We start from the raw sequence: 25,976 nt of genomic DNA on the forward strand, positions 1-25,976 counted from the left end.
TTTAGCAGCTGGCTTTATGCTCACTTTAATGCTGAACGCCAATCAAGGAAATCACAGCTTCCTCTTTATCTTGTTAAGGCATTAGATGTGACCCGACCCAGGATTGACCCTGGATCTACCGCCCCAGAAGCGGACGCTCTACCAACTGTGCTATCTGCGCCGGTATGAGGTTACAGAGGAAACTAAATTAATCCAAAAAATAAAGGAAAATATTTTTGGACAGTTTTCAGTGGTCTAAATAATGAACGTTACTACATATTTTAGCTTTCTTTTACTTTAAAGTTCAGGTTATATCGATTTAGATATTGATTAAAATGGACCTATAGATCTTTTCTTACGTCTCTTCGTCATATCTGATGACTTGACTGCTTGTCTTTATATGAGTCACCCTATTTGCTCACTTCACACATTGCCTTTGGTGGTTTGTGTTTAAAGTTTTCTTGGAAAGTCGGCCTCGATAACTCAGTTGTGAGGGGGTCCGCTTCCAGGTCGGTACATTCAAGGACAATCCGGGGTAGAGTCACACGTAATATCTTAAAAGACGAAGTTGTAGCTCCCTCGCTTGGCGTTCAGCATTAAGGGGATAGTGCAACAAATGGTTGACCCGTATCGGCTTTCAAAACTTATATCATTTTTCTATGTATATATAGTGGCAGACTATGTTCACTTTAAGGGAATAGTGCAACGACTGGTAGACCTGTGTCAGTATAATGGCTCTGGCAGAGCGGCTTACTTTGCCTCCGGTTTCAGTGAAGCAGCACTAGATAAAAGAGCGGCGGAAATCCGTCCTGCAACAAGGAGGCATATTGCATGCACTTTCATGACTCCTTCGTCGTGAGATGACTGCAAAATTGTTAAGTACGACATTAAACCCCTAGAACTCACTCACTCACTCTCTTGGAAAGTGGTCTTGCGATTATTTCTTGAATATCAATTATGATGAACGATATGTATCCACCATGTTCAGGGCAGAATACTATGCGTTAAGGTATGTGTGTGTGGAAGTTGGTCAAATGGACGGAGAATGCCGTACCTGTTACATGAATATGGCCTATATCTTATGATATTCTTGTGCACATATAGCTTAGCGTAGTTTCCTCCCCTGAATAAATGAAAAATGTATACAAATGTTTGTTTCGGTGGCAAGATAAGAGTTTTACAACTACAACTATAAACCTGTTTAGATCGAGTCTAGGCATCAAAACGGACATTCATATACCAATCGTCCAGCAAAAGTGTACGTTCCGGCATAGTAATCGCAACGCCAATTTCCAGAACAACATTCAATACAAACCACCATAGAAGTAAGAAAATATATAAGACTGTCATATCAACCTGATTGTCATATTTGTACCTTTCATAAGCACGTTTTCTCTACGCTTCAGGTTTGATGTTCTTATGGTTGAGCCATAAATTATCATACCACATTCACCTTGTATGTACTGAAAGCTGGCATCATCAAAAAGGCCTGATGAAGATACTTTCTCTATCAGATTCAATTTCTCCGATGTCATATTCATCTCCTTTCCAATTTTCCTCTAACAGATTCCACTTTTCCTCTACCAATTTCATTTTTTCTGGCATTTATTCACATGTATTTCACTTAAATTTGCTATATATGTTGATGTATACTGTTAGATTTGTCCATACGTACTTTACAGCGGGATCTGCCCAATGAACATATCGATGTGTGACTATAGTTTATGTGCATAAGGATTTAAAATAGTTCGGTGTTTTCTTTACAAGCACTCACATTCCTGTTTCCAACGTAGAGATAATAAAGACACAAATAGCTTTGGAGTCCTGCATGCCATTGATAACTTTATTGACGACCCTTTACATGCTTCTTATAGATATGAACACTGTTTCAGACATCTGTAATGTATAGCCTTTGGCGGATAAAATGTACAGCATTCGAGAGGATCAGTGCACAAGGCGACATAGCCCACGCTTTGTGATTGGCCTCTAAATTGCCCGGCTGTACACCACCAAAGCGGGTTTCTCTTGGAAACAATCTGTTCTCCAGCAAAGTCAAAAAAGCTAACCCCAACGGATTTTTCCTGGCCACTCTAAACTAACTTGACAAAAAGACAATAGTATGATTTATAACCGCTTCGGCAAGCCAGTCCGAAGGCAAAAATACATGTATATATATATAATTGACAAAAGAGAGACAGCGTTCATTAGGAACTCAGGAAAGTTGCTACAATAAATGCCAATTCTAGTAGGTATATATTACTAACTGTTAAATCAATAGCATATAGAAACACGAGTCTGTGTAAGAAAACCAGAGAGATAAAAGAATACAATGTCGAAATGGTATGCCGGAACTGGGGGTCCAAAAATCCTCTCAGCATCGACTAAAACTAAATCGTAAAATCATGGCACAATTCATTCGCGTTGAGCTAATCCTGGCGACTCAAGGCCAAATTATCCTTTGATGTAACAAGCTGGTGTCTGCATAGGACAACCAGAATTTGTTTGGTACAAAAGGTTCTCATGCGGATAACTGTAATTGCAAACTGTATGAAAAGCCGTATATCATGATAGAAAATCTAAATGGCTTTGTGACATTTATGTAAAAACCCTTAAACCACAAAAAAGAGAGGATATGTCTGCAGGATGTGTGGATTTTTTAGAACCATCTCTAGGGACAACTATTGAGCATTTCATTTTAAAAAATAGATACATAAAAGCATAGAAAAAGTTTGACAGGAAAACAGTGGTAACGGTTGATGAATATATATGTACAGTTCCACTGAACTGTCCAAGACCATATATCAATTACATTTCGTTATTTTATTCGAACGTGTAAAAACATTTTGAATTTTGCAAATCACCAGGATTGCTTGTCATGGAAAAATAACAACAACAACATGAAAGTAAATCCTTTCGAGACGTCTTTCTTTTGATTTATAAGAGACCTAACATTAGACAAGATCTTAGCGAGACAGTTTTGGCTCTGCCAACTGTGCTTTTTATCTGGACTAATTCAAAATACAGTGACTTTGACGAAATTTTCTCTAAAGAAATAGAATATCTGTTGGACTGACATCAACTGGAAGAGCATGGATTTGTAATTTAACAAGATTACCGAATGGATTAAAAGGAAAGTATTTTGAAGCACCCTTCAGTCAGCAAATTATCACATGTTTTACGTATATCCTATTACAACTATAAACCCCTTTACCCACATGGAAGACGCTGCATTTCACTACTCTGTAGCCACAACGTTCACCGCTTCCACCGTTCAGGCACGCGGAGTGGACGTTGAGCTCAAAACAGGCAGCGACAGTGCTGAAGAAGCTCGGGAGGGTCCGGCTTCGACGTCCGTCTCGGGTCGGCTATCTCCGGCGACCGTACCTTCCCTGCTGATGTTGAAGGCGGTAAACAAGGATGGTCGGGAGGTCTGGGATCCGGAGCGCATGGAGGCTTGTCGGTCCCGTTCTTCCAACTGCATGCGGCGGAACCGACGAATGAACGCCTGCTGTAAGGTGTGGCCCGTCGAGAAGCCACGCTCGTCGAACACTGCACGCCTCTTCCTGCGCTTCTCTTTCTTGTCCGACATGTTCGACGGGTAGAACTCCTCATCGCTGTGGTACGACGGAGGGAAGTCGCTTAAGAGAGAATCTGATGGTGCTGACGTCAACGAACTCTCGTACTCTGAATCGTAGTCTGGGAACGGCTCGTTCATGTCGTCGTCTGTTGGGTAATCTGGGTCGGGCTCAGGCTCATACTCGATGTCGATCAAACGCTGAAGCCTCCTACTCTTCTCAATTGCATCTCGAGCTACGTCATTGATACCGTGCTTTTTAGGAAGGAGTGGCACCTCCGTGATGGAGAGCAAATGCAGCAGCGTACCCCATCTGTGAATCAACATGGCCAAAAACTGTGTAATCAGCAAAAGACCGAAAAGAATCAGGAAGACGAATCCCAATGGTTCCAGGTGGTTTTCTTTTCCCTCCTCCACGTGAGGAATAGCAATGAAAAGACCTTGCACTCGATCGTAGACAATAGCCAGTTCCAGAGACAGCACCATCCAAATTACGTTCACCATGAAGAAACCGAATACGACATTGTTACGTAAACTCTTCAGATCCGTGGCGACCTTTTCCTGGTGAATTTTGTCCTCTTTAATAGGGTGCAGATAACGACTGATCAACTGCCTCCAGAAGTTGTCTTCCAAGTGCTTCAAAGGCCTGCATGGGCCGTTTCCTACTCTTGGGTACCTTAGCCATGCTGGTCGTCTGGGATCTTCTCTGGGCATACGATCGATTCTCGGAGGTCTAGTTATCGTTGGAATCACCTCAGATTTCAAGGTTGGGGTATCTGTCATTACCGATTCTAAATCATCATCGGAACTTTGGATCAGAGCCTTGGTCTTCGTGTCGATGGGAGATGCACCACGCTGTGCTCTCATTTCCAGAACAAGTTCCTCCAGAAGGATATCAGTTTTGTTCTTCTTAGCTGAAGCTCCAGTCATGTAGCCGTGCAGTTGTTTGAGGAGATCTTTCATCTCCCGAATGGCGGAATCCAATCCCAGTCTCACCATCAGTCCACTGTTCTTCTTTTTCTGTTCTTTAGCCAGTTGTTCTTGTTGAATTTCTTCTGGAGATTTCTTCACTGGCATTTCCCTGGTTCCCCATGTGACGATGTTCAAGTTACACAGATAGTAGACCGTAAGGATGAGATAACCAGCCGGGATACAGATCAGGTACAAGATACCATAACCTATACTCAGCGTTTCCTGTGGGTGCATCAAGGCAGATATCAAGAAAGCACTTGCCAACAGGATCAAGAAAATAGTGTTTGGACTCGTTGGGCCACCGACGACAGCGTTTGATATTGAGCCCACGATGGCCACGGTCATGATAATGGCATAGACAGCGCTGAGGATTGCCCCGGTGTACAGCTGGATAATTGTTTTCGTGTAGAGGCATATTATGATGTAAAATACCGGAGGTGCCAGGCCTAACAGGTAAGCCCACCCAATGCCGATATTCAAGACAACATTCAGAGAACCAATTATCATGAGCAAGATGGTGGCCGGGCCGAGAATGGTGGATACCATAAACAGGAACTGGTACAGCATATAGAATCGGCTCACATTGTCATTCAGGCGCACGGTGTTCTTCCAGTCTGAGATCAGATCTATGACGTTAGCCAGTGTGGATGGACCCCATCTACGTCGTTGGTTGAAGAACTCGAAGAAGGATTCCGGGGCATGGGTTAGAGCATCGGAGGCTGCACAATATTCCACACGGTATCCTTGTTGTAGTAGCAGGGTACATAGCCAACGATCTTCACCTGGATGAAAAGAGGAAAAGATAAATTTAATCGAGTGATAAATAGCGTTGAATTTTTTAAATCCTAAAACTGAAATGGATGGCTTATTTGTATCATTTATTCTTTTAAAGAGTTTAAGTACACACAGTTTTCTCCCATGGGTTTGAGGTTTACATACGTTTCGAAAACCTGTTTTTGTGGACTGATCCTAATGAGCTATCCTACCTTGATCGTACTGAATGTACTGGGAGGCCTCTGTTGCACGAGTAGCATAAGAACGTACAACATTGTCATCCATCAAGGCTGAACCTCTGAACAAACTGAAGCATCCAGGAGCGCAAAGTACACAACCAAAGACATGCTCTGCAGCCTTCTGCAGCCAATGACCAATGGCGTATTCAAAGTCCTGATACCAGATTAGAGGTCCTGAAACAAATTGCAAAAATATTGTTACTTCATAATATTAATTCGCAGTCCCAATCTGTGAAAATCACAGGCCAGTAATAAAGGAATACTAGTTTCTGTATGTCCAACACGCTCTCTCTTAACCTGTAAATAGTACACAATCAAAATAAATGTAGCACTAACTAGGCGAAATAAGTTTAGAAAACTAAACACTGCAAATATATCGGCTCCCGCGGGTGCTCCTAAGCCTCGTTTCCGTTCATAATGTCTCGTGATCCGAAGTATGTAATCACTAACTTGCGCTTACCAGCAGAGTAATTCATTTGTTATCGAAAAGTTATTGAGACATAAAAACATACCAGATCCGATGGGATGGATACGTCCGCAAGCAGCTCCTACTTTCTTGTTTTTCCTCACACGATCCATAAGAAGTCTCACAGCGTCCGGTTTGAAATCTACATCTCCGTCGAGAGTGAGAATAAACGTATTCTCGGCCTATGGTACAAAGGTAAGTAATTATTTAATATCGTTAATTCTGTGGCGAGAAACTAGTACTTGAAAATTTTGAAAAAATAAAGCAGAATAAATTCATTAAAGCTGAAAAGGTCCAGGCTATTAGCAATTCAGTTAAACATGAATATATTTACACCCGCTCAAAAAAAGTATATCTCCACTAAAACATCGTTCCCTTTTTGTCCACCCAAAGTTTCTCCTTTTTGAGACATACTCTGAGGGGTTTTTTTTATTTCATACTATATCGTTTAGAAGTATTTTCCGATCACTTGTAAATTTTTTCCTAGTGGATTCGGTTTACTTGAAATGAGCCCATGTGACCATGAATGCAAAGTGCTACATGTAGCTCTTTTGCTTACTTGAATTTCGGTTTCGTCGTCCATCTGGTGGAAGATGGCGCTCCTGCTGTAGTGAGCAGCACGTCGGCGACGGCGGAGTTCGGTGGCGGACAGTTTGATGGGAGAGCCTTCATACGGAGAGAAGTTCTTGGCTCCTTCTTCCTTTTGCTTCCTGTAGTCCTTGATCGCAAAGATTCTGTACCCGAGCAAGTAGTACATGTACATGACCTACAAAGAGGATGTTAACATACATACAGAGACTCTTCACGAATATTGTTGAAAATATGTCCAAGTATGTTTATTCGATTTGTGATTCTAGTCTGGTTTAACTTGTAGCGCCCATTGTCGTCTTGCTTGAAACTACAAAACTCATTTAAGCTTCCAATTAAAAAAATCAGCCCTTTAGTCTAACCAGAAATTGGTCGTCGTCAAAGCCATGTAAACTGTGTCCCGTTTGGAAGAGATAACAGTCTCATCTGTCATCGGCCGAACAAGTGTTACATATACACCTAACGACTTACAATATGTTGAGGCATATACCTGTAACCACTTGTAATATGTTAGGCATATACCTGTAACCACTTGTAATTTGTGAGACATATACCTGTAACATCTTGTAATATGTGAGGTATATACCTGTAACCACTCGTAATATGTGAGGCATATACACGTAACTACTTAACACTGACCTGTGACCACCTCTTCTTGTGACGGATCTTGGTCTTGTCCTTCATATGTACCACCAGTTTAGTCCGTCCAGGGAGACGCCATGTTAGCCGCCCTCCATAAGGAGTGACTGTCTTGATGGGAGCCTCCATAAACATGGGCCGTTCGTGAACAGAGCTGTGGGATTAGAAACTACACGAATCAGACAAAAGCGCTAGAGATGTTTAGGCAGTTGCCCAAGTGTTCAGTACCAAAGATCTTTTCAGCTTTAATGAATGTATTCTGCTTTATGTTTTCAAAATTTTCAAGTGCTAGTTTCTCGATACAGAATTTACGATATTAAAGTAGGCTGTCATTTTCGAACCGCTCAGCAGAATGAAATGATTAAGCATTAAGAGTCTTTCAGCATTTTATACATTTTAAAATCACAAAAGAATTTTTTGAGAAAATAACGTTATTAAATAGCAATTCTTCGACCTCGTCCATATGCGTCACCTGGTGCAATCTGACTTGTGATAAGAGATTTATCAGAATCTAGTTCTGGTCTAAATAATATTTTTGCTGTAAAATTGTAGAATCCTCCTCATGAAAGCTAAACATTTTCTATATACAGCATAGAGAGTAAATCAAAGCAGCGATACAGTATGATAATTGGCAAATGATCACACGTAACCGGCGCAATACAGTCTAGTGTCATTTCACATCAGTCAGAGTTTTTATTCCAAATGTTCAAGTTAAACATTAAATGTGCTTAAATAGTAGCAAATTACGTACCTGCACGCATCGTTCATGCTTTCGATCAGATTAGCTACAAACTGGTTCGGTATCATGACGTCATTGTCGTTCAACTCCATGGCGTCATCGAAGAAAATGTGGGCTGAATGGAATAAATGAAGGTATTGTCAAAGCGATGTTTCATTATCATGGTCTCTTAAGACATTAAATAAAAGTAGTGTGTGCCTGAACAACTTCACTTCAATTTTTATAACAAGTTGGGCAATTCTGTACCGGAGTAATCACTGTTTTATCAGCTAATACAGATTCCTGGATTCTGCAAATCTGGTGTCTTACAGCATTGCACTTAATATACGGATTGATTTATCGCAGATAACGTCAAAGTTTAATCAAATACTCCCTATTTGATGATGGCTGCAAATGCCCTAGTTATAGTACCTTCAAACTCGTAGTAATCTGGGTCCTTGATCTTGTAGTATTTCTGTGCTAGATAACGAGCGCTGTGATCTTGATCCATTCTGAAAGAAAAATCACAGAAATCATATGTAAAGTGAAAATCGCATATAATGTATTTTTAACAGTATTTTTATTTACTGTTTGACGCTGTCCTTTTTCATTAATATGTCCTCCGCAAAGTATCGAAGGAACATCTTCACTTAAAATCAATGCAAAACCCACCAGAGCAAGAATCGAACGTGTAATCTCAGTGTTCAGAAACCATATGTGTGACGGGAACGACAATTTTTGCGAAAGGTCCAACGAGACCTCAACTGAAAAGTATTTATTTACTTGCCCAGTTTTTTGATCTGCTATGTGATCTTTAAACGATGAACTAAGTAGGCTAAATGACGCAGGATTGTTACAATAAATTTATGTATAGTTCTGGTGATATGAATACTATGTTAACTCACCGGAAGAGAGATTTCAGCAACTGAGTCATTTCGTTTTTAGTTTCGTGCCACATTGTTGCACATGCGTATATCCTGGGGACTATGTCATTGGCCTTGTAGCTTTCGTCTTCGTCTTCCTCGTCCTCACTTGGTTTTAGGGCCAGGTCATTGTCATCTCTGCGGCGTCTCAGTAATAAGCTCTGTTCCACCAGAGCGGAGCATCGCATAGGAAGCACGAACAATCTGAAATAAACAACAAAGTATATAGATATATATATATATACATTTTCACTTTTTAATTCAATTATTCCTCCTGTGCATTTAAGTTTAATTATTAAAGGAATTGATATAAAAAAGTCATTTTTATGCCTTATAAATTGGGAAACAAAGAAAATGCAGAACATTGCAAGCAAGAAATCCTCACCTCTCCGTTTTGGTCATTCTACCGGAAGCTGGGAACCATATGTGACTGGCAATAATCATCTGTGATAACCAAAGCAAACCAAATGCAATGTAATGGAACGGCAGCATGTCTCCCATGATCGCTTTCTCCGGACAGAACCACACGATCAAGTTCAAGTGACCCGGGATCCAGCGTTCCACCATACACTGAGTAAGGATCACCGCAAGGGTAGCCGGTGTTGCCAGCATCATCGGCATTGCGAAGCCAACGATTTGCATACACAGCTTACATGCCATCATTCCGAAGTAAGTGCAGACGACAGTGGCGAACATGAGCGCCCACATCGGCCCATAACCAAGGAAGTGAAGCCGAAGGCTCTCTTCCACCAAATATGCCTTGTCGTCTTCTGGTGCGGCCGTTGTCGTTGTTGTTGTGTTGAGCGAAATCGGAGCCTGCCTCTTCTGCACAGACTTTACCTCTCCACTGGTGGTCGTGACGTTTCCTTCTGAGTGAACAAACAGGGTCAGGTAGAAGTTGTCGAGGAGGAGGTAGGCGAAGATCAGCGTCCACACGATTTTCCAGAGACTGACAAACATGTAGACCTTCTCCCGACAGGCGTGCAGGTTCTTCTTCCATTTGTTCATTGATATTCGCAACCCACAAAGGTACAGATCCGAGTCGGCGAAGTTTTCCCAGTATGCCAAAGACACACAGATCAATCCAACGGGGATTTCCCACATGATGGAGTGGAAGCTGAGCCCCGTGGTTGTGGGGTCACGTGCAAGAGTGTTGGTGTTGTTTCCGAATGTCTCCGCTTTGATCAGGGCGCTGGTTTTTTCGGAGTGGGACATGGTGAATCCCAGCAGCATCATGACCGGTATGGCACCCAACTGTATGAGGAAGGCAAAGGCGTTCAGGATGATAAGGAAGAATCGCTTGGGACCTCCGCCTGTTGAGAACTCCCTCATCTTGATCAATGTTTTCATGAACGCCGGGAAGACGGCCACACTGGTCAACACCATTAGACCTCGGATCATGTCCACACTCGGCAGAATGCGGAACAGGATCAGAGACAGGCCAAAAGTGTGTAGTAGCTCCACCGCAAACACCTTAGAACATCAACACACAAAGGAATACAGATTAAGAACGAATGCAGTCTCAAAGTGGCATACTCTTTCAAAGAGAATGTCAATTGGCCATTCACAGTTAACCATTGTTAAGTGCTCCTTATGCGTAGCTGACTCCAATACTCTGACTTTGAGTTGATATTTTCCAGTGGAATTAGCGACTTTAAGCACTTTACCAGTTTATGTATCATAGAAGTCTAAAGCCAGGCCGTTAAGATTCGAAGTCATATACGATGCTATATATTCAGTCAACAGTTAATACCTTCTTCCTGTGATAGCTAATGAGTGCCAAGGGCTTTCATATTGGGTTTAAACTATAATATAATTGAAGGCGTACAGCATGGAGAGTACCACCAGAAGACGACCTGAGCAGTGACAACAGTGTGATGGCTGGTAGTTGGTCACACGTAACCGGTAAAATACGGTCGTTACCTCAGTCAGGGTTTTGTTCTAACTGTTTATGTAAATGTATAAAGCTGTCACACAATACAGCTGTGCCATCAGCCTGAATTTGGGCACTACGATTAACGTATTAAATACTTACAGCAGTATAAAGCTTAAACGTTGGCCAGGCTTGATTTCCAAACAGTGCCTTAAGAGTGTAGAGTACAAACCAACAGGCGTACGGAAATATCACACAAATCACCAGTTTTGTCCGCACCACGTTTTGAGGACCATCTCTCTGTAATTAAATGATACATTCATTGAATAAATAAACGTTGAACTGATTGACAGTGTTGTTTTACTGGGGGTAACACGCGTACAAAAACCAATTCCCAAAGATTGTGAACAGGTAATGGTGACCAGACTCCTTCTTTCCTCACCATGGACAACATATAGTCCTTAGAATCTCGGATATGCAACTATATTCCTTGTACAGGATGATGGTTTGTTACTTAAAGAATTAATCAACAAATGAGTAAGATGAAAGCAGAAGTTTCATTTTAAATTTATTTTGACTGGCCCGTCCCATATTAAAGTACACACAATTTACTGTACTGCTTTAAAAGAGAATTCAGTACCACTTACCACAGAAAGTCCTGTCGTCATCAGAAGAAGTGTAGTTTTGCTTACAACGGCTGATGCCAAAACCACAGCGAACAAGAAAAAGTACCAGACGATTTTGAAGAGTTTCAACAGAGGTTCAAATCGTTCACTGGAACTCACTCGCTCACGTGGTATCATACGAAACCTGTCCCAAACTCGCCTGTCAAACAAGAAACATATTACAGGTGTCAAAACCATTGAAATAAATTAGGAGGTTGAAACAGGTTCAAAAGGTTCAGTTCTCGACGTTTTCAACTCGGCTCGGCTTTCAACTACATCAAAGATATCTTACTAATGAGATTTGTTACAACGTACATACAGTTAATACCAATCTGTTTTTGAGCTCTACGTGACATCATCAACGTTCCAAAATACTGAAATTGAATAAACATCTGTGACTTGGAAATAATGGAATTATTTCTTGAAGGTATTGGAAATATTTGCAGTGAACGTCGTCAAATTCGTTTTGCTCTTCATTTTTGTGAACTCTTTTTAAGATTAACTAATCTCAGTGATGATTTACTCTAAGTCCACCGCAAAGGGAATTACTTTTGAGCACATACACCCCGCGTTAAACGTTCACTTACGGTTGTAATTTAGCGCTAATACCACTGGAGATTTTGTTTGGTGGTGGGGTAGGGGCAGCCATGTTTTTCTCTGAGCTCCTACTCGACATGTCGTGGTAATGCATGCGGAACTCCTTAGCCTGGGAAAATGACATATATCTAACGTTAATACTTCAATATGGAAATCATAATGGATTCAAAGATTATTGCCATACTGATTAGATATGAAGAATGTTTCGAATGACAAATATTCATGTACAAGCGAGCAAATAAACTTTTATTTCTTTCTTTGTAACTAAACTAAACCAATGCTTTACGCCAGTAACAAATTCTCCCGAAACAAATCCGAATATTTTACCAGATCGTCTTTGGATCCGAACGGTCTTTCTGAAGAGGCTATGGAGCCGTAATCGGTCTTGCTGGCCAACGAAGAGGAGTTGACGGACACGACATCACCACGATAACCAGAGGAGCGCGTGGAGGTAGCGTCGGTGTCGATTGTGTCGGCGATTACAGACTGGGAGCTGTAGATCTCGCTGCTATCGTTGGACTGGGCCATCATTAGCCGCTCCAGCTCCGCCCTGCGGTGCCGTTTTTGACGTAGCGTTTCTTGAAGGATCCTATTGTTCTTCTGTCGCATGTAGATCTGAATTGACATTTGAAGAACTTTAAATTTTTACACAAGAATCGTGGATCATCCACACTGTCTCTCACGTTGACACTTAAAACGCGATGATGTATAGCTCATAAACTGTAAGGACTTAGAAGGAAATGGATTACAGATAATGATAAACATATATTTATCATTGCCATCTGCTTGACATATTTAAATCCCATCGGTTGGCCTTTGCCATACCTGTATAATAGACAATGTTTGAAATATTTGGGCGCTATTGTGTGAGATTTAATATGTCTGGGTGTAAGAGGGTGTTTTCGGCAAATTTTGTTGGTAGTGAGTGATGTTTAACTTACTAGGATGGTATTATGAGATGTTTGACATATTAAGATGGTACAGAATGATCATTGTGTAACAGGTTAACATACCCTTGAGGTGCCGATGACGTAGCCCTCCACCCCAATGTCGCTGAGAATGGCATGGCAGTTGTCTGGTGTTGGATCGACCACTGCTCCAGGCGGGAACTGCAGTTCTCCAAATCTACACAAAAGCAATATTTTCAATCGGGCATTGCACTTTAATGGAATTTTAAAACTGACATTCAAGTAGTGTGTTTTGTCAGCATTAGTATGAGGTCAAATACTTTTTTGGCTTCTAAATATCTTTCATGCACAAATACCTTTCAGCTCGCAGCGAATGCAATGCGCAAAAGATACAAATTAACTTTTGCATTTTTATAAATATATTAGATGAATTGTTGCAATTATTTCAGTCCGAAAGTTTTACTTATTCAGACAGTTTGAAATGAACGTGAAATTTTGTTCTATGTACTTACCGATCCAAGAAATCAGTGAAGGACATGCGCACTGCATAGCCTTCCTTCCTGATCCGGGTTACTTCCATAATACCCGTACACTTCAGTTGTCTCATCACCATGCGTCGATTGAAATCTGTTGGTTTGCCAGTTTCATTTGCTCGGATACATCTAAAATGAATGTCATCATTTTTGAAAGACTTTTGGTCACTGTCTTACAATAGAATATCTCCCAGGTAAAATAGGTAAGAAATTTTTTTTTCGTTTTCGATGTTAACCTTTACAAAAAGTTAATTCCAACACGATGCTACAAGTTCTATGCAATTCAGCGACTGTACGGAGCAAAATAATGGGCAAGAGTTATGGCCCTTGATCCTACCTTATGAACCACGGTTTAGTCTTGGACATCTTCGCCAGGAGGTCTGCCAGAGATCTCTGGAGAAAAAATGACCTTTACAAATAAAAACTTGGACAATTGCTCAAATATTTTAAACATTGATGAGACTGATATCATTTTGAGTGTCTACCTTCGATAAGTTACACGTTACATTCACGCCGAGCATTTTGTATAATACATTTATCATTGTCCATAGTCGTAAACTGACATTGCAAATATTTCGTCTATTTTTTCACAATCTTTACTACTCTTACAAAGATGTCTACAAATATCTTCAAAGCGTTGTACTGCATGTGTCTGGGTCATTAATATTTAAATTGCATGGAGATATGCATGGTGTGCTTAGCGTGCTAGAGGTCATTTTGAACAGTTCATGGGCAAGAACTAATTCACGTGGGCAAATTATTACTCCTTTCCAAAATTTGTAAGAAACTAACTGTTTTATTACTGTAATCCTGGAATTACACCTGGAATGAGTGAACTTACCCTGAAGTAGACACCCATGGTGCAGGTAGAGCGGGTTCCTGTGTTCGGCTGGGAGGCGGTCCCGCCGCTCTTACTGCAGAAAAAAGGATCACATTGCTTCTTTCATCCATTGTAAAATCGTCATGAAAATAATGATGCACTGACAGACATTGTTATAAGTTCTTGATGATGATTTTCCCGAAATTTTATGATATACTCAAGGCCATGTCGTAAAACAAATTTTCTGCTCTTGACAAAAAAAAAATGAACAAAATTACTCTAGGATTAAATATGAATGAATTCTGCATCAAAAATAGTTTGTAATTTAGCTCGCACTAAAACGAAACAAATTACCAATACTATGTCAGTGTTATGTTTTTTTTCTCTCCCACCTGTGCCTCCTGATTCTTCTAGCCAATGCTTTGGACAGGCTGACTTTGCCATTGTCACGTGCGATCTCGGCCCTTTTGGTTTTTGGAGAGTCCTTAACTCTCACGAAGCTGGAGGTCCTGAAAATGTCCATCGAAAAACAAAGTTACAAATACCGAAAAAAACAAACTGAACTACATTCCCCATCCAAAGTTGAGTTTACTGCAATTTACTGGGTAAACCACTTGTGAATGATTGTTTATGTCTTAACGCTACTTGGGCAATACTGCAGCTATATCGTGGAGACAAACCACTTGTAACAAAACCTCTTACCAGATATGCTGAGAATTTACAAACCAACTAAGGACTGATTAGACTGGAACAACAAAAAGCAGCTAAAATGCATTACTGGTTTACTGGAATTTCTACTTTGTGACATCGTTTACGTTAATTACCTGGAAATAGATCCCGTTTCCGAAATGCTGGACAAGAATAATGCTTTCACAAATTCATTCTTGCTGTTTTGCATACATTCTATCAAATTGAAGCTGAGACTGTCTCGATTCTTCTCCAAGAATCCGCTGGGCATCGTACGTGACCTGTAAACAAAAACAATAATCTCGTGAAATTGTGTGAGGTTTGTGATAGATTAAGAACAATAGCTAGTAAATAAACCTGCTGTTTTTGTGTTGTAGTGAATGAACGCAAATTCAAAATTGAGGCTGACATTAAAATTCAATTTTGGAGTAATGGAATCATAAGACAAATATCTCGATCTTTTGCTCAGAGGAAATTCTAGTACCAGAAATTTGACAATGGAATTATTATTATGAACTTTGCCTTTACATTTTAGTAAATTGTCCACATGCACAAAATATTAGTTTGACGTTTGATATGTCACCTCATTGCACTAACAAGACACTCACCTCTCCAGCGTAATGTTTGATAGTGAAAGCGTTGGCAGCGAATGTTGACTTGACGAAGTTGTCAGACTCATCACAGACTGAGTTTAGTTTTTGCACCAGTGTGTCGTCTGTTGCTTTGGGGAAATTACATTCTTCGTCCATAATGTAAAAAATGCCAGTTGGTTTCTGAAAAGTTAACATTGAACTGTTAACAAACATACGCTTTCTGCATGCCGTAACAATTTGGTTTTCTTTTTGGTTTGGATGTAAAAACATGCATTCCACAGAAAAGTGACCACTTTTCTTTACAGTTCTATGTAGCCATGTAATTTCACAGCCTTGTCTGTTTTTACGAGACAAAGGGCAGAAATACAACCACGAAAAGTAAGTCATTTCCAAATGTGTTTAGAAGGACGAAACAGCTCATTCAGTAACCTAAAAAACCTCAGTCCCTTGCCTCCTTATCATAAATTTACTGCTCTGGACATTTTGTACATCGTGAAATGTTTGAAAAGCTACGTCGTTGGAAAGATCCCTGATGCTTTTTACTGTGAAAGGTTGGTATCCAATGCGATAAGAGGAAATCCTTGAAAACATTTATACCTTGAGAAATAAGTCCAAAAGCGGCTGGTTGTTTGGGAAGCTGATGTCGGACAATTTAACGCCTTCGCTTTCGTATTCTCGGATATCTCTCTCAATGATGTAATCATTGAAAAATTGCTGAAGATTCTCATTGGCGACGTTGATACAAATTTGTTCGAAGCTGTTGGCACGTAGATGTTCGAAACCAGACATGTCCAGAATGCTGATACTGGCTTCTTGTGTCCTGTGATATAATGTTATAGAGAATTGATGATTATGCCCCTGTTTCAATAGATTCAAATCGAATCATAGCGTATCACTCGCGACAACATTTTGCGCCTCATGAGTAGTATAGTTTGGGTGAAATAAAACGATACGAAAACACTTCACTTAACACAGAGTTATTGGTTTTATAACATTACTTTCTATGTAACTTTCTGCGCCCATTCTTAACGATTTACTTGGGAATTTTATCTGAAAACGATTTTGTTATAATAAGCAAAACTAGTAAAATATGTAGCTTTGAATCACTTGACTGTTAAGAAGTTTTTTTTCAGGTGTATTTATACCTGGCATTATCTTTGGGGACGATCCTGTTGTTGATTTGACCGACAATCCAACCAAAGAGCCTGGCGTAGAGAGCTTTGGCAAGAGCATCGCGACCATCGTCAGCTTGTGCCTGCTTCTTTAAACACTCCACTCGTTCACCTGTGACGAAGGCAATGAAAGACATTCTGAAAACCTTGATAGACGTAAAATCATCTAAACAATTACTGTCAATATTTAGATATATTGAACGTGCCAGTATTTAGGACCTTGCATAAAACTAATGCGAGTTTTCTCTTGTCCAGTGTGCGATAATAAAAGCATTATTATCGTTTTCATATTAGCAAAAATGTGAAAATGTCTGTTTCCTTTGACTATGTTAGAGCATTCTTTGTCGTCACCCTCTGGTCGATACATCCATCACAATTTCCACATCCTCCTTAACTGTTTCACCAAATAGTGTCTTTATGACTTTTGAGTTTGTTCATTTTGACGCAATACAATTTTTCGGCAATGTAATGACTTCTTTATTGTCTTGTCTTACAGCCGTCTGTAGGGTTACTCAGGGTCTCTATTTGAATTAAAGGGAATAAATTCCTGCATTACCGGTACAATCCCCCCTCAGTCATTACCATTAGCACTGCAATCATTACAAAACGATCATTTTTAACAGAATCAAAGAGCAATAGTCAACCCATAAGGGTCAGTCAACTCTTTACAGGAAAATCTATCATTGATTTGTATGTCCTAATTACCACAGACAACTCTTAAAGTGCTTTCACTTAAGTCAAAAATCAATTTGAATCAATTTTTTCGCCTTTCCTCCGGGAAACATTTCTGTTTGTTTGAATAAATCTTTACAAAAGAGGTATCGTAGGCGTGCGCCGACCGTGCTAAAATATGTGGTCTTATAAATGCATGTAGACTCTTCGTGTTAGAGGTTAAAGAACAAGATGACATTCGCCCACATAACAGCTTGTAGCGTCTCGTTTGTCAAGTTTTATCGCCTTCCAAACATAACGCCTAACAACATGATATCGCCAAAAGGAACCTCTTTAAAATGCTAGTTTTTTAACCACGGATTAAGACACTCAGAACATTTGAAATTTTAATGACTTCAGACAAGAACGCCTATTTCAGACCGCAAGTGCACTGGCTCGCATAATAGTTGTCTGGGATGTTAGGTATCATAGAGGTTATATTTTTGTCTTGTCATTCTTTCGGCGCCTTTCAACCACGACACACCACCACTACCACAGATATCTTCTCATATGTCCTCATATGTCCTTGAAACAGATGTGAACTGACGGAGAAGTTAAAAATCTTTCGAAAAAAGTAATAATGTGTCCAAAATATCTAACGTTCAAGACTTCAGTCCCTATTCGAATTTTGACACATTTCTTATCAGGGCTGATCCCAGAACAAAACGCACCATTAGTCTCTGAACGGACTATGTAGTTGCACATACAATTTTAAAAAAAAACAAAAAATTTAGGAAATACCTGGGTGACGCCACACGCCTACATGTGGAAATATCTTTGCTCCAGAACTGATAACATAATGCAAACACTTGTTATTAACAAGTCGACTTACCAGCAACGTAGACGATGTTGGAAATCAAGGCAGTGGTCAGTTCGTTGATGTCGATGTACAGGAGATTAGCAACTGAAAAGAGATGAGAAACAACATTTACTTCGATGTATTACCGTAAAACTGAATCTATGGAACATATATATTTACTAATAATAAAATATATGTATATTTATAAACTTTAATGCATATATAAGTAAATAAAACTATAAGTTTTTGACTGTTCTGAATAAACAGTGACCTGGAACAAAGGATTTATTTATGTATATGGTTAGTGTTTCTCTCCGTACTTAAGAATATTTCACTTATACGACAGCGGCATTGAATATTTATTTATTTATTTCATTGGTGTTTTACGCCGTTCTCAAGAATATCTCACTTATACGACGGCAACCAGCAATATGGTGGGAGGAGCAGGGCATAGCCCGGGGGAATTGAATAGATAAAGTATAAGGCTGCATGTATACAAACTCGTTCCCCACAGTGTGAGAGGTCGGGGGGATAGCAATTTTTCACTTTTTGCATTTTTTTCTCTTCTGACATGAGCAGAAATGAATGATGAGGTTAAAATGTTAAACCAGAATCTCAACATACAGGAAAGTTACGAGCTTAAGATAGCAACATATTTTCACGACTCGTTATGTTTTGCTGTGGCTTAAGAGCAGTATTTCTTTTGCAGGCGTGTATATCATAAAACGTTAAAAATTTTGCTTTACTCGTTGAAAAACATTGATTCAGATTTCACGCAGATACACACAGTAGGAGTATATATATATATACTTGTTTACATTTCTAAAAAATGTACAATTACGAATGACTAAAAGCACAAAAATAGGGTTCATTTCTCCATTCTTTTACTGACAATGTTGCAGTCTCAACACATTAAATGGCGCCACAAGAAATGATGCATATTTTTGTTCTCTGTGTGTATGTGCAACTTAGATTATTATAATAATCGACGTTTTTTCTATCCATACACGCTTGGCAACCCCGATTAATTAGTAGGTCTTTACATATAGGCTTGAAAAGCGATACTCTCCCCGTTGACTCTATACGCACCAGTGGGCCCGAACAATTAACTCCAGTTTTTCATTTGTTCAAATGCCCCGTTTAGGACGCATCCACAACGAGTGAATACTCAAGCTGCTGATGCATGTTACTGACATTCGACAAAGACATATTCTAACACCCTTTGTATTGCCAGCGACAGTACTTAACAAATTAGTGTTGAACTTCCAACAAAGATTACATGACTTTTGGGCATCTGGGCGTTTGGGAAAGTGGAGACATCTCCATAAAACTATGTGCGAAACTTTTTTGTTATTGCACGTATCTGATTGGCAGCTCGTTACAGTAATGCCACTTAAGTCATCTCCGTACGCCGCTTTTCTTTGTTTTTTAACACCAGAACACACATATAGGTATGAATTATTACAGCGTAACCATGCACTTCCGTGACTAAATTCATTGTGAAATCGCTCACTGTAGGTATCAAGTGTGTAATGACTGATGTAATACCAAACAACAGGTCCAAATGATCTGAACTTGATTGCTAAGTGACTACAGAAAAGAAGAGACCCGCACACCTGTATGATCAGTAAAAATATAAACAGTTTCACAAGGCCATCCACACACGAAAATGGATTGATGCAAATCCAGTCTCTGACCATAAAAGCTTCCCGGCATGCATCGGCATTCTCTGGGTCATCCTTGACAGTGACCTGAACACGCATGCGCCGTTCTTCCCGCCGTGGGCGGTATTTAATTACCACTGATGATCATCCAAATCCGTCTTCCTCCAGTTGGTATGTTAGTCATTAGTCTTCTACAAATTAAGTTCCATTGTCTATTGTTGATATCAGGGGCTTCAGTGTGTTTAAGACTCAACGTTATGACCGCCTAAACTTATCTCTTATCCAAGATAAATATAATCATTAACGAAAGGCGTTGATTAAAATTTGCATATTCCCTTCGAGTTAAATCAGATAAAAGATCCTAATTAAACAAGGGTAGACTTTGTGCCATAAGGTAAAAGCATCCATCAACCGCAAGGTCATTTGTTAGACAATTTTCTTAGTGGCATGTTTTGACAAATATGAACCATGCAATGTATTTTTTTATCGTTTTTTCACGCCATGATAAATTTTTATCGCGAGACTTTTTAACCACCATGCAGCATTTTGCAGGTAGACCTGAAGATGCAATGTGTGATGCGGTTCAACTTCATGCGAGGAAGTCTGATCTATATGACCGTAGACGATTTTATATTCTTTATTGTATACATTACTTTACACCCATTATTACGCTTAAATAAATGACTCTCTGACCGTCAAGAAAGGCAAAACCAGCACCTGAAGTGAGAATAAACGTTGTCTGGTGGCCTCTAAGATGAGTGTGTGGTGTCTGAAAGGCTTCTCAACGCGATAGGGTAAATTTCAGGCTTAAGAAAAATCTATAAATGCACAGGTACAGGGATTTACACTGGATACTTACCAACTCTCAGTGTAAATTCATCATCTATCTGAACACCGTCTGTCTCTTCGTCGGGTAAAAATGTCAGGTTTGTCAGGTGTATAACAGAGGACAAAAGCGTGAAAATCATGCTGATTTCCTGACAAATGCAAAAACAAAAGACCATAGTTAGCAGTTGTGGGAGAATGCTTGTTATCATTTGATTTTAGGTGAGATATTCCCTGATAAGAATCCTTGTTGCATAATTTTCTACTATCACAACTATGATGTTGTCTAAAAGCTACAGAGTTTCCGCTGAATGGTTAATGAACGGCATCAAGCGTATATTAAATTTGACAATCATATGTGATGGAGCAATGAAAGAAACAGAGATAGATTCCTGTCTACAGCAATTTTAGCCAAAGCCGCACAGTTTGCTGTCCGTCCGTGGCATTCTTTTTTAAGAAGAGAATTCTAGAACCTGCATGTATTTATTTGCTTTTTAACGTCATCGTTAAGAATTTCAGATACTTGAAGCTAGAATCCGAAGTGCCGTTGTGCCATAAGAACCTATCCATTTTTATGTTTTAATTTCACAAAGTATTACCAACCTCATCTGCAAAGCCCACATTCCTCATCACAGCTTTCTGCTCCTGAAACTTCTCCTTGTAAATATCCACGTCCTCGGATGTCCAGTGAGTCGAGTGATTACCCTCTGTGTCCACAAAAATCCTGACAAACACATTCAGCTTGGGGTTAGGTTACTTGAAATTACACTCCAAAAGCAGAACGTTGCTCATTAGGCTAAAAAGATTGCTGATTGCTCGTATTGTTGATTGGAATGACTAAATAATTTGCTTGCTTGAATAAGTTAAATACTACAGCGTATTTGACGCTTGATGTCTTATACATGCTGTTATCGATACCGTATTTTTTTTCGACATTTTTTGAATGATTTTGGAGTCATACAGGTCAAATGTGCATTTGATTTTTCTGATTAACATTGTTGTAGCCTGCGTGGATGTGCATAGGCATATCCACGATGGTCAACGTGATCAAAACTTCTTCTAATCCCGTCTTGTAAGTGAAACACACAACACTGACTTAAGCTTACCTGTATTTCTGGGGTTCCTCAAGGTAGTAGTAGAGTAGCTCTTCTTCTGGCATCCCCGCAAACAGGTAGTAAAATATGTGGAAATTCTTTTCGCCAGGACCTCGGTGTACCACACGGGATTTTTCCAGAAGGTAATCGTAAATGTTGGCTGCAAACAAAGACAGGAACTGAATCAATGATTGAATGTTTGGAAGCATCTCAGAAAATTCTCTTCGGAAGATAATCCCAAAGTATGATTTTCTAACTTTGCTGTCCATTTTGTTCATTATTCGTTATATGGTTGCGAAAATAGTCAAAACTACTCACAAGCTCTTTTTCGTGAAGTATTATATTTGGGTTGGTTTTTGGCGCTATTTGGTTCTGGTTCTGAGAACTTATCAAATGCTCTAAATGACAAATTGCAAGCCAATACGTTAGTTATTCCACTAGCAACGACCCCGAGAGTCTCACCTCCGACAAGGTTCCCCTGGTTCTCCGAGAAGAAAAGCTCGACATATTTGCCAAATCGACTGGAATTGGTGTTCATGACCGTACTGGCATTTCCGAAAGCTTCCAGCAGTGGATTCACCTCGACAATATTGTCATGTAAATTGTCCGTAGCGGATGAGGTGATATGAGCCAAGTGCTTTATCACCATTTTGGTACATTCCGTCTTGCCGGCCCCAGATTCCCCGCTGACCAGGATGCACTGATTCGCCCCGGTCTTGCGGAGATTCTTGAGTGCATGTTGCGCCGTCCAGAATACATGTGGATCTCTGCATGGCGTCGCAGCTTTGTCCGAATATTTGGTATGGTTCTGAAATAGAACAATTACTACTTTGAAACTATGCTTCAGTCTACATGAATATTTACAATATGTCTAAGCAAGCAGCATATGTCAGTACGAACGAAAGCAAAGTTATGCAAGCCACATATTTATGTTAAACAATAAATGCCTTTATTTTGCTGATAGAATTGATTGTTACCTTCAACTTGTAATGTGAACTTCGTTGCAATTTAATGAAAGTGCTTCAAAGTTTAATTTTGGTTCAGTTTCCTGACAATTCGATAAATGATTTTGATTTCAATATTTTTAGTTAGTCTTCTCCGAAGGCTTGTCCCTTTATATCACTTCGTTCTTCTGTCCTAATGAGATAACAAGTTTTCCATGTTGTATATTCTTATGCTTATTTGCTGCCCGTGACACAATTGGTCAAACGAAGTATGAAATTGATGTTTAAGTTTTATCCTTTAGCCTAAGGTTGTGAGGGAATGACGAAATATACACCATATTGTCATAACCAAATGAGAAAGGTTGTATTTTCACCTCAAATTATGTTTTTAGTAGAAGATATCTGTTTTGTTTGAAAAACGCCCGCGGAGACTTGATCAAACAGGGCGCGATACACAACAAGGTATGACGGGAAAAACATCTTGTTCACGAGGATATGTCACACGCTATTTCGACGTTCACGCGTGATTTAGCCTGTCTTTGCAAAGTATATATCAGGGCCTTCGGGTTGGACATTAAAATGATTTGATTTCTTGTATTCGTGAGAATTCGTCCACGCCACATCGACCAGTCACCAAGATTACAGATTACCTCCATTTGTAGGTCTGGATTTTTTCGTTCGAAAATTTGTTTTTTTCTTTGTTTTTTTTTTTTAACCCGATGTGGGATTAGTTTATTTTAAACACATTTTGGGTCATTCAACTTCAGGGTGTGGGGAAGACATTCCCTGCCGGCATGTCACAGACGATCTGCCTAATTTAACTTCACCATCCTCCGTTTTCTCTCGGGCTAGGGCGATCCCCAGTTTTTTGGAGAGCTATATATACATGGTCAAATTTATGTACAATGCCGCAAAAAGCGCTGAAGCGTAAAACCGCACAATCATTTTTTAAAACCGTTTTTGATTAAAATCTATTTTTATCTTTATGTACCTGATGTAGCCAGTAGGTTATGCGTCTAACTCGATGAGGGTCTATTACGTCATCTCCGCCTTACACATTCTACCGCTTAGAGGCATTTCTATAGGTGTCATACATGTTTAGGGTATACCAGTAATTGAGTTACTGAACTGCACACACTTCATGATCACCCGTTTGTATAATTTCGTATTGTTACCATTAATAACTTAAATTCTTGCAACAAACCGCTCTCACTCTAAAACACTTGGTAACGAGTGAACTTCTGGTAAATTCAAATCATGAATCGAGAAATATATCGGAGAATAAACTGAAGTCAATATATAGTTTACCTCTGTGTCGTCCAGATCCAAACCAACTCCATTGCCAGGGTTGATCGCTAGGAGAATATCTCCAATAAACGTCTGGAAAAAAAAAAACACAAAAACCAATTAAATTCTTAATAGGGCGAAAATCAAAATTTTATTTCCTTATTTTACTGGTGTTTTCGCCGTACTCAAGAACATTTAACCTCTACGACGGTGGCCAGCATTATGGTGGGAAGAAACCGGACATCACCTGAGGGAAGCCCATGCCCATCCGCAGGTTGCCAAAATCAGGAAAATCAATATCAAATATAAGGTTAATATTATCCATCTGTGTATGCTTCAGCTAAACCTTCATCAAGATACCGAAATTGCTGTTTGGTCATTTCCACGCAATTGATGAAGAACCGTCACAGACAGTCTTAATTGGGACATTTATCTTTTCTGAGGAAACTTACATCTTTCGACAGACGAATTTTCCTTTATGAGAAATAGAAAACTTGAAAATAAACTTAATAAACAAGAGACCACACTTCAACGAATTCAACGAGTGGACAAATCCTTGGCATCACTTAGGTTATCTTGGAATATGGATTCAATGATGATTTTAATATTCATTTAACTTGATAATTTCTTTGCTGGTGTAAAGATATATTAAAACAATTGGATATAAGGGAATGGTGAGAAGTAACATTTCTACACGGAAAAACAAAGCTAAATAAATTCAAATTTTATGCAGTTTGGACAAAAATAACAGACACTTTTATGTGGCAACAATGTTAATATGAAGTGGTCGTGAGTCACAATAACTGCGCGGTGCTTTTTAAAAACTAATATAATTTACTACTGAATACCCTGCTGTGATATGCGGGGAATGATAAAAAGACCGATTTTTTAAATTCAGTAACAACGTAGGCAATTAACAACACCTTATCTTTTAAAAATAACTTCATCAGATTCTTTATATCTTGAAATAAAAGCTTAAATTCCAGTCAAAATCCACGTCAGCTGTTGCTACACGGACATGATAAATTCAACAAAAATGTGCTTTACTTTTTGTCGCAATTAGCCATTTGAATGTGTTTGTTGTTTTATCTAAGCTGGCGAATTGCCTTGAAATAACGCCTCAAGGAAGCGGGTATACTTTTGTATAACGTGGTCATAACTGACAATGTTATGTCACAAACGGACGTCACTAAGCCCTGTGACAGCTTAACAACCAGGAAACCATATGTTTGGATCTAACTACTCGTAGGTCAGTGTATTTACTGCCACTATATTTTGGTTGCAGATTAACCACGTGTGACATGGACGGTGACTTTAGTTTGTAACTTGCAAGGGGTTACGTTTTCCTACTCAATGACGATTCGGATCCAAGATTTGAACAATGGGGTTTTTCATTCTAGCTTTTATCCTAGAATGCCTAAGCTATCTAGTTAGTAGCCTGAATGCCCCACAGGATCCACGAGATTTGCCGTAAAAATCAGTCTGAGCGCTTGACACAAGAGGGAAGTACGAGTCTTCAATCACTTAACTAAAGCGCAGTGGGTACGTACGTAGTAAGAGCTTCTGTCATAGCGGACTTTCAGTTCCTGCAGAATTCTCTCCCCGTCTAAGACGTCTAGGTAGGTCAAGTCTTTGGCGCCTCCGGGAACTTTGAGGCCGATTTCTTTTGGGTCCCCATCGCCGTCTATCGTGTCGTAGATCTGCATTATCCACACCGGTGTACTTGTTTCTTACCTGAAACAAAAACAACAGGAGGTTAACCATTGCTGTCACAACTCATGAAGAGGTCTTCCACACAAATTTTAGTTTTTTATTTCAAACAATATTGCCAAACTTTATGCTAATGTTTAAAAGGCATTTGAAAGAACAAGTAACTGTGGTTAGTCTTGTAAATGCTGATGCACTGTAGGTATGTAAAGAAAATCTTGAATG

General features: G+C 39.6%; 1 protein-coding gene across 1 annotated transcript; it reads right to left on the reverse strand.

The window, feature by feature from the left end:
• Positions 1 to 3,250: 3,250 nt before the first annotated feature.
• LOC135472543 (uncharacterized) lies at positions 3,251 to 25,750 on the reverse strand. The gene is made up of 29 exons (XM_064752094.1): positions 25,595 to 25,750; positions 24,066 to 24,137; positions 22,276 to 22,621; positions 21,826 to 21,973; positions 21,323 to 21,443; positions 20,754 to 20,871; positions 18,264 to 18,335; positions 16,694 to 16,832; positions 16,146 to 16,368; positions 15,547 to 15,728; positions 15,093 to 15,218; positions 14,661 to 14,777; positions 14,290 to 14,362; positions 13,786 to 13,841; positions 13,428 to 13,577; positions 13,021 to 13,132; positions 12,335 to 12,622; positions 11,998 to 12,116; positions 11,389 to 11,570; positions 10,908 to 11,041; positions 9,258 to 10,345; positions 8,855 to 9,076; positions 8,382 to 8,461; positions 7,983 to 8,085; positions 7,232 to 7,385; positions 6,564 to 6,770; positions 6,051 to 6,186; positions 5,512 to 5,712; positions 3,251 to 5,307 (listed from the first exon to the last, which is right to left on the reverse strand). Exons 1-29 carry the CDS (start codon positions 25,748 to 25,750, stop codon positions 3,251 to 3,253), a joined length of 7,182 nt encoding a protein of 2,393 aa, XP_064608164.1.
• Positions 25,751 to 25,976: the final 226 nt, after the last annotated feature.

The sequence above is a fragment of the Liolophura sinensis genome, chromosome 8 (assembly GCF_032854445.1).
Source record: "Liolophura sinensis isolate JHLJ2023 chromosome 8, CUHK_Ljap_v2, whole genome shotgun sequence".
NCBI classification, from domain to species: domain Eukaryota; kingdom Metazoa; phylum Mollusca; class Polyplacophora; order Chitonida; family Chitonidae; genus Liolophura; species Liolophura sinensis.

Coding starts and splice junctions, on each gene's coding strand:
- LOC135472543 (XM_064752094.1), bottom strand. CDS start 25,750: ATGCAGATCTACGACACGATAGACGGCGATGGGGACCCAAAAGAAATC. Junction 21,974..22,275: donor CCAGGGGAACCTTGTCGGAG/GTGAGACTCTCG, acceptor CTTTGTTTGCAG/CCAACATTTACGATTACCTT. Junction 13,133..13,427: donor TTCACTGATTTCTTGGATCG/GTAAGTACATAG, acceptor GCTTTTGTGTAG/ATTTGGAGAACTGCAGTTCC.